The sequence below is a fragment of the Tetrao urogallus genome (genome assembly GCF_951394365.1).
Source record: "Tetrao urogallus genome assembly, chromosome: 3".
Classification (NCBI taxonomy): Eukaryota; Metazoa; Chordata; class Aves; order Galliformes; family Phasianidae; genus Tetrao; species Tetrao urogallus.
In genome coordinates this window covers 35,195,898-35,204,989 of record NC_136815.1, presented here as the reverse complement: position 1 = coordinate 35,204,989, position 9,092 = coordinate 35,195,898, and the positions used below count along the sequence as shown (strand labels likewise).

The 9,092-nt window shown below is 38.8% G+C and overlaps 1 protein-coding gene across 1 annotated transcript in view; it reads right to left on the bottom strand.

The window, feature by feature from the left end:
• Positions 1-1,070: 1,070 nt before the first annotated feature.
• Positions 1,071-9,092, bottom strand: part of ASPH (aspartate beta-hydroxylase) — a gene marked incomplete at both ends in the record, with an annotated part of 100,329 nt that continues 92,307 nt past the window's right edge. Inside the window, 2 exons of the mRNA XM_079533472.1 lie at positions 1,071-1,221; positions 6,338-6,471. Coding sequence (XP_079389598.1) covers positions 1,071-1,221; positions 6,338-6,471 — 285 coding nt within the window. The remainder of the gene's footprint in view (positions 1,222-6,337; positions 6,472-9,092) is intronic.

Sequence of the window (9,092 nt, the reverse complement as noted above, 5' to 3'; positions counted from 1 at the left end):
AACCAAAAGACGAGCCAACTGCTTAAACATCCAGGATTTCTCTCTTAAAAATAAGGCCTTTTTAACATACAGTAAACTCTGGGTAGCAAATACAGAGTATACTGTAAATTATGCTGTTTCCGGATTGTACCATACATTTCAAGAAAAGGAAAACACCACTAGGTCAAGTCAACGTCTTCCAAAGTCACATTACAAAACTGAAGTTTACCTGCTAAGAGAACTATTTTGTTTTAGAAGGACAGTGCTCTACTAAGAAGCGGAGTATGCAAGTTTCTGTTTGCTTTTCTAGGAAGGCAAGAGAAGGCCGCAGGTGGCAAAATGAAATCTGTTCATATACTACTTTTGTTGTGCTACAGCACAATGTAAAATATATGCTTATAGCTAGAGATGTACTTTGTATATACATTATTTTTAAAAATAGTGGTTGATTGAAGAAGATCTGTTCATAATTATGCTAGAAAAATAGTTATTCAGGTAGAAAAAACAACAAAACACACAACCCATTCACATTATCTAGAGTTGATAACATAGGGACATGTTTTATACCTAAAGCAGTTAACACTACAACTGCACAGTGATTATCAAAGCTGATTGGATGCATGTGTCTATAAATACCATACGTGCTGCTTGCAGACAGAAGCCTGGGAAGTATTTCCCAGATGTATTATTGCAAACCTTGTGCCTGAACGTGGCCAGGCAGGTAGATGACTGTTTTTGAACACATCATACAGGCATGGTAAAAACATCTGCACATTCCTCAGCTTGAAAATCCAGACCTGTATTGCTCCTTGACAGACAAGATTTGTATTCTCAGACTTGCAGCCTGAAAAACAATACGTATCAGTGCTATATCAGTATGAAACAAACATGGCTTTTTTTTTTTTTTTTTGCTTTTTTTTTCTTTCTGTTTTTTAAACTCAAGTCCTCTGTGATTGTAGAATGTCATTATCTCTTTTAACCCTTACAATACTAGCATTCTTCATATGCTGTATAAATTAATCCTGCATGTTTTTATTTGCATACTCTGTCAGGTTAAAACTCCTCTGTCTCTTCGCATCAGATATAATCCCTTAAATAGCAGGAAGGGTTCGTCTCTGTTGCGCTGTTAACTCAGGGTGCCACACATCAACAATGAATATCAGACGATAACTTTCAGCATCCTGCCACACTTCGTGCTCGAAAGAGTCATCAAAAATAAGAACTTTCCCTTCTTCCCAGGTTCTGCAACACAAAAAGAACATGCTTTAGTGCAGTATTTGAAGTGCTTTGACGCATGCAAGCTATACATCAGCTCTGAGGATGTTCTCCTACATGTGAGAAACATTTAAACATTATATATTGCACAGTCATGAATTCAGTACCTAATGTTAATATACTGGAGTACCAGAGATTTAACTGAAATAAACTACAGGAAGATCAGTCTAAGATCAGAAACTTTGTATTATTGATTGTTTTCTCTCCCTCTGCCTAGTTATGGCCACATGTGCCCACATACATATTCAGACGTTTGCAATGTTTGTTATTTATTTAATTTTTATGAGTTTAGTCCAATAAGCTGGGAGTGTTCATCAAACTCAGGGGCCTAATACTAGTACAGTAATTTTCTCCCTCTTTTCTAATCAGATATACACTCAATGAGTAATGGAAACTGATGGAGTGACGAGCAACATGGCTTGAAAATAAATTACTTTAAATCTGTTTTTTTTTTTTGTTTTTTTTTCTCTGAAAACCAGAACAACACAATTAGGTCCTGATCCTGCTTTATAATTTCAGTGAACATAAGCCATATCCCATAAATCCATTCAAAGCACAGAGTCTAAAGATTTTTCTTCATAAGAAGGTCGCAGTGCTATAGCATGCATTGAGTCAGGTTATTCTGTTAACGTTGAACTGAAAGCATGAGAACACATAATTTAAACCTCTTCTGCTTGCCAAGTACCACTAAGGCAGAGACCACTGAAGTGGACCTAAGTACTCTGGGTTACTGTTCACCGTTATAAGTAAAGCCAAGTTGTAACAATGGAATCTTTCCAAGACCTGTATCTCTGTTAGGCCCAAAAAGGAAAACATGACTTACACAAACCGGCTTATTTTTAAGCACCTCCATTGTTTGAAAAACTAAGACAATGGCCAGATTTAAAAGCCACAGCAAGAGCAGATGGAGATGGGAAATATCACTGGTTTATGAATCTGCATTTCTTTCTCTTTTATGAAGTATAAAATCACAGAACAATTTAGGTTCGGAAGAAACTTCAGAAGGTCATCTGTTCCAAGCTTCTGCTGAAAGCAAGACTTACTGCAAAGCTGAATGTAGTGTTGAAGCCAGATGAAATATCTCAGGTTCTCATCTAGTGGAGTTTTTAATATCTACAATGATGGGCATCTCCTCTCTCTGAACCTCTTCTCAAGTGTCACACGGTCCAGCTTTTTCTTGGTCATCCTCCACAGAAGTCACTTCAACTTATCAATGACTTTCTTGCACAGAAGTGTCCCAAACCAGACACAGATGCAGTGTTTGGATGCAGAAGAGGGAAAAAATTGCTTCCCTCAAACTGATTCATATGCACTAATAGTGTAATTCAGCATGAGGTTAGCCTTCCACCACAAGAGCACATGTTCAACATGCCTACTAGGACTCTTAGCCCTTTTCAGTAAAGCTGCTTTCTATCCAGTGCCCACCCTGCCTATACTGTTATCTGTTATCAGATTGCAGGGCTTTGCCTTTGTTGAACTTCATGAAGCTCTATTTCCCCCACTTCTCCAGCTTGTTGAGATCTGAATTCATAATTTTGAAGAGATTTAAAGCCTTATTACTGCAAAAATCAGCATATGAGCAGAGAACATTAGAGATAATGTCATCACACTGTCACTGCCCTTCAGATCACAGTCTTGCCTGCTCCACTTAGATGCAAGTAGGCAGTTGTGTATTACATCGCTTGCCCATCATGAAGTTAGGCAGTGGTACAAGCAAAGCAAATTTATTTTACATTGCGGAAAGACAGAAGCATTTGTTTGATTATTCATTGAGTCTCATCTGAAGGGATATAACAGTCAGTCAAGTCAGTAACAACCAATGTTACCTCCTAAAGCCATCCTACTATGAATGTATAATCAAGTATTTCAACAAGAAAAGCAGTTCCTGAGCACTGATGTCCCTAAAGGAAATTAGAAACTGTAAGCAGTAGTGATGATAAAGAAGCAAAGATCTTGTCATCAAAGATGGAAATAAATTGCTTAGCTCATTCAACTATGTTCATTCAAATAGAAAACAACTTTCTGTTAAAAAAAAAAAAAAAAAATCTGTGAAAAATGATATTTGGATTCCTAAGTCATCTAGGTATTTTTGAGCATTTAAGTCAACAAAAGCAAAACTTAGCTATCAACATTTATGGGGCTGTCCTATAATGATCTGAAGGGAAGTGGAAATTGAAATAGGATTATTTCAGTTGAAACGATAATCTAAACATATATTAAGCAACAGAGGGCAACCAGCGTAACACTGAAAAATTCATACTGCCTTGCACACGAACATTGAAGGCCCACATAATTATCTCTTGCAGGTTTAAGTATGATCATGTATTTTTTTCTGCTACTGAGTCAGCTATCCAATAGGAAAAATGTTTTATGTCATATTGGCCTTGAGTCTCTGATTCTCTGCGACTGCACTAGAATTACATTGGTATTACTCAACTTAATGTTTTTATGTGGTAAAGAATTGTGGGGTTGTTGCTGTTGTTATTTTGATTTTTTTTATGTTTATTTTTGATTAAACAAAGTCCAAACAGCACTGCGCTAAATATCCTGAAAGTGTAAGCCTGTTAAAGACAACAGAAACTCCAAGTATCCAGATGAAACAGCTTCAGAGGTTACAAACTGTATCCATCTGGGATGAGCTGTTTTGCATAACAAAGAAGTCATAAAGTTGACAGAACTATTAGCCCTTTTTGCATAGATTACAAAACTCACCATTAGTATGCAAATAAGTATTTTCCAGATGTCTTCATGGTATCAGAAACATTTCACAGTGGAACCACAAGGACAATATTACTCTGGCGTGGTGCTAAGCCACTTTGAAGTAGTTTTATATCACCTGCTCAGCTCTTATGTCACCTGTCACAGGTGAGATTTTGGATTGACTTCTGCTTAAGGCGGTAATTCTGCATATTTGTTTCAAGACATGATTACCACATCTGATTGATGTTTGATTTCTGATAGCTAGATATTATTTACCTACCATTTCTGTACGCTGTACCCTAGGCTTCCCTTCAGACTTCAAAATGCCCCAATGACCTCAAATTACTATAGCTGTGCTGAATAACAATGAGGTGCACAAGCTCCTGGTAGCAATCAAAAGATTCTCCTGCAGGTAACAGAGAAAATCACAGTACTAGATAGAGCTGAGTTGCCTGTCCATCAAAGAATGAGCTGCGTAGTAGCACTGTCCCTCTAAACACACACAGGGTGACACAGAGCTAACGGATACAAAATTTTCTATATTGTGCATGCAGCAGTGGGACAGGAATCCAAAGAAGGATGGCATCAAAGCCCTGTCAAACCTTTATACTTGTGCCAGCTCTCCTGTTTGAAACCACCATCTTCCTAATGTTCTGATCCACTAGGAGAGGAGAAAATGAAAATGCTAAAGATACAGTTTCTTCCTGACATAATTTCTTTCCATGGCAGTTCACCTCTATCAGCTTCTGTGAGAAAGGGAATATAAAAGCAGCTTTTCATGGCCACTACTGGACACACTTTAAATGAAAACCCTCTCTTTGAATGTATAGCTCTTGCCAAAAATCAACTGAAGTTAACACATTCCAACACAGGCTGTGGTCACCTCTTGAATGTGAGTGTTACATTTCAAATGAGCGAGTTGGATGCATAAAAATGAACCTAGTTCAGAAGCCTAGATACTGAGTGAAATGCTCTGACCACAGCACACCAGCAACAACAGACATTTCTCCACTCTGCTCTGACACATCCTGATGATGGGGAACCAAGGGGGGTAGTTAAGTTCATTTTCCACACCACTATCCCTTCTGTTCAGATTAAGGCAAAGAAGAGTGGTCAGCTACAATAACGGGAGATGAGTTGTGGACACCTGCTACCTTGGAAGGGAATCAAAACCACCACCATGTTTACACAGGCACAGAATAGCTACCTGTGATAATGCCTTCCAGTCACTGTAGATCTGAACTCACAATAATGTCCCACAGTTAAAAGAATTCATGTTTTCCTGTTAATCCATTAGCCCATTAGGTATCTCTACCTTCATCCCAATGTCTATCTTAAACTTGTTTTGGATATTGGATTGAAATGATGGAAACAAGCATATTTGTCACAACCTAGGCAGTGTAGGTTTTATAGTTTAACAGTCTGACACAGTCAGCGTTATGCTGGCAGGAGCCCTAACACATCTGTAGTAACATTTTTAACAGTTGCATAATTGCATCTACAAAAATTATAAAAATTTCTTGTCGTAGTTATTTTCAGATGCTCTGGAAAAAAATCTTTGCCACACATTGCAGTCATGCAAACAGGAGTGGTGCTTCATTTCATCATATCAAATATTACTCTACAGTAGTACCACAAAAAGAATTCAAAGTCAACACTTGTTGCACTCAGATGCTATAGACAAAATATTCACTATTCCAAATAAATATATTGAGATACAAAGCATTATTAGAAGTCCACCTAGTTCTGCAAGTTAAGCCTGTGAAAAGCAATATAGTTATTATCTTTAAACACAGGAAAATATGGTGTCACATAAAAATTGGACTGGAATATTTTCTAACTGAATTATCTTGAATTAGAATGAATGCTAGGAATAAGGTTTCTGCAGACATACAATAGCATTTGGTTACAGTGGTGAGAACGGCAATAGCTGCTGCTCTGTAAGTAAACAGCATTGAATTCAAAGTCAAAATTAAAAAAAAAAAAACAAAAACAAAATAACAAAAACACAAACAAAAAATAGATCAGATAGAACAACTCTTTTGGCAAGTATGTTAGATTGGCATTGTAAAAGTAAACACAGATTTCATGGATGAAAAAACATTTTTTCCCCACACTAACACAGAAAGAGCAGCTATGTCTCTAAAGATTCTTCTGGCATTGTTTGTTTGACAACTGACATGGATATGTTTATACCAAGAGCGAGGGTGCAAGTTGCCTGCTTAAAGAAATACATAGCACCTCCTGATTAGTAAAACATCCTATTTTGTTTTTTTTTCCTTTCCATTAGACACATTACCACATATCTTTTCAGGGCTAAGGATGGTAGAGGAAAATTAATAACAACAAAAACAGCCAATGAACCAAAAATCCCAGACAATACCTGTTTTCCTGGGCACATCGAATTCTGCAGCCTTCTTTAGGTATCACTAAGCCCAAATGCATCCTTAGCCGACAATTGGTGGGTCCTGTGTGGGGCCAAACATGAGTTCCTGGAAGCATGACAGAATATTTGATCTGCAAGAAGAGAGAGAAGCCTTCAGTAAGGTCATTTTCACAACCGTACTGCTTTGAGTTCAGGACTTCATTACATCTCTTCCACAATGATATCACCTTCTGTTAGTCTTAGCAATACTTGCGTATTCCCACTTCCTGAAGGTGTTCAATACTGTGGTGTGCATGTATATTTTTCATTTTGTTGTGGGCTGACATGAATTATCTCTTGTGTGCCAGTAGAAAAACATCCTATATCCAATGTAAGACCTGCAGACACACTTAACATCTAAAAGGATGGTCTACAGGAGGCACAAGACATGCATTGGCCAGAGTGACTGGCTGGTAGTCACTCTCAGATAACGATGGGATTGTGAAGGCTACTGAAAGTTTTAGCTGAAGCTAAGATGGTTATGTGATGGAGTTTAGGGTCATGGGGACAGGGAGACAGGCAAAAAGCTGGAGTACTACCCACAGCTTCGGGAGAGTAGACTGATTTATTCAGGGATCTGCTAGGAAAAATATCAAAAGACACAATACTGGAGAGAAGAGCAGTCTAGGTAATTTGGTTTATTTTTAAGGATCACATCCTCCAAGCTCAAGAACAGTCTATCCCCACAGTTAAGAAGCACAGAGATACTGAAAACCTGAAATAAAGAAACATACAAGAGAAAAAAGGAGGGTGAGGTTACTCCAGAAGAACATAGAGTGTGCAGGGATGAAAGAAAGTCAAGGCTCATCTGGTGAGATCTAGAGATTAAATTGAAGGGCATCATTAAAGATTTCAACAGGTTCATCAGCAATAAAAGGAAGTATAGGAAAAACACAGGCCCATGGCTGAATGTAGCAGGAGATCTGATGACAAAGCCCATGGAAAAGGCTAAGGCACTAGATGCCTTTTTTGCCTCAGTCTTTACTGGTAAGATTGACCTACAGGAATCCCAGGCACCTGAGAACAGTGGAGAAGACTGGTGCAAAGACTTACCCTCATGTTAAGGAACAGTAAACAAACTCAAAAAATCATTTCATAGACCCTAGCAGGTTTTAATCAAGAGTACTGAAGGAGCTGGCTGATCATGTCAAAAGGTCACCCTCAATCTCTGAAAGGCTACGGCTGGGAAGGTTCCTAGGGACTGTAAGAAAGCAAATGTTCATGTCATTACTGTGGGCAACAAGGAGGATCTGAGGAACTACAGTCAGTTTCATCTTACAGATGGAGCAAGTAATCCTGGAAGCCATTTTCAAACACATGAAGGAAAAGGTGGTTGGGGCAGTCAGCATGGATTTACGAAGTGGAAATCACGCTTAACCAGCTTTCTACAGTGAGATGTCTAGCTTGATGGATGAGGGGAGATTGGTGGGTATTGTTTAGCTCAACTTTTGTAAGGCTTTTGACACTGTCTGCCAATAACATCCTCATTGACAAACTGATGAAGTGGAAAATAGGTAAACTGACAGTGAAGGAGGCTGAAAACTGACAGTTCAGACAGGCTCAAGGAGCTGTGATCAAAGCACAACACCCACAGCTCACCAGAGATAGACCCCAGGGTTCAGTATTGGGTCCAACACTGTTTATGCTTCACTAATGTCCTGGATGAAAGGAAAGAGTACATCTCTTGTCAAGGATAGAATATCGAGGAGAAAAGGCTGGTACATCAGTTTTTTTTTTGCTGTCATTCATAAGGGGTTTTGACAAGTTGGAGATTGGAAGAAACACAAACCTCACGAAGTTCAAAAAAGAAATGAAAAGTCCTGCACTGGAGAGAAATAACTGTATGCATCACTACAAGCCATAGAACAACTGTCTGGAAAACAACTTCACAGAAAAAAAGAGCTCAGGGTCCTTGTAAACAACAGCTTAAAACAATGTGTTCTTGTAGAAGAGAAGGCCATGAGCCTCTTGGGCTGCCTTTGGCAGAGCCTTGCAAGCAGGTTGAGGGAGGTGACCCTTACTCTCAAGCACTCTCAGCGATGGGTCCAGATGGCTACTCACTCCAAGATAAACATATACACATTGAGTAAGTCTGGTGAAGGGTCACAAAGATAAACAATGGCCTCTGAAATGTAAGGGAAGGCTGAGAGAGATGGGAATGCTCAGTCTGGAGCAAAAGCGGCTCAGCAGGGATATTATCATTGTGATTCTACAAGGGCCCAATGAAAAGGATGAATATTATGTGACAGTGGTGGAGCACCTTTTCAGGGTAGGACAGGGTAGCTTTGTTAAATCCTGTTATTTTTAAGATATTCCCAACTTTCCAATTACAACAAAAGAAGCATAAAAGAATGTATGCCTAATGCCTTAGCTGTTCCCAACATCTGAGGTTTGGTCTTACCAGAGATGTCTTACGACAGCAAGCAATAAGCTCCAGTGGCCGTGGCACACACAGATGCTCCATTACACTGCCTCTGCTACAGTGAGATACATTAGCTTGTTTACCCTGTCAGTCTCTGAAGAAACTCAAATAACTGCTACTACTGGCTGGAGGGAAATTACTGATATCCCACAGAAATACTTCTATAATGCTAGAAATACTTGCATTGTGGAATTATTACTGTCATGTATGTAATTTGCCTCCACATATCTGTTTAGATACATCTGTGAGGTACATATACATAAACACACACGTGCTGCACTCAAGAATTAC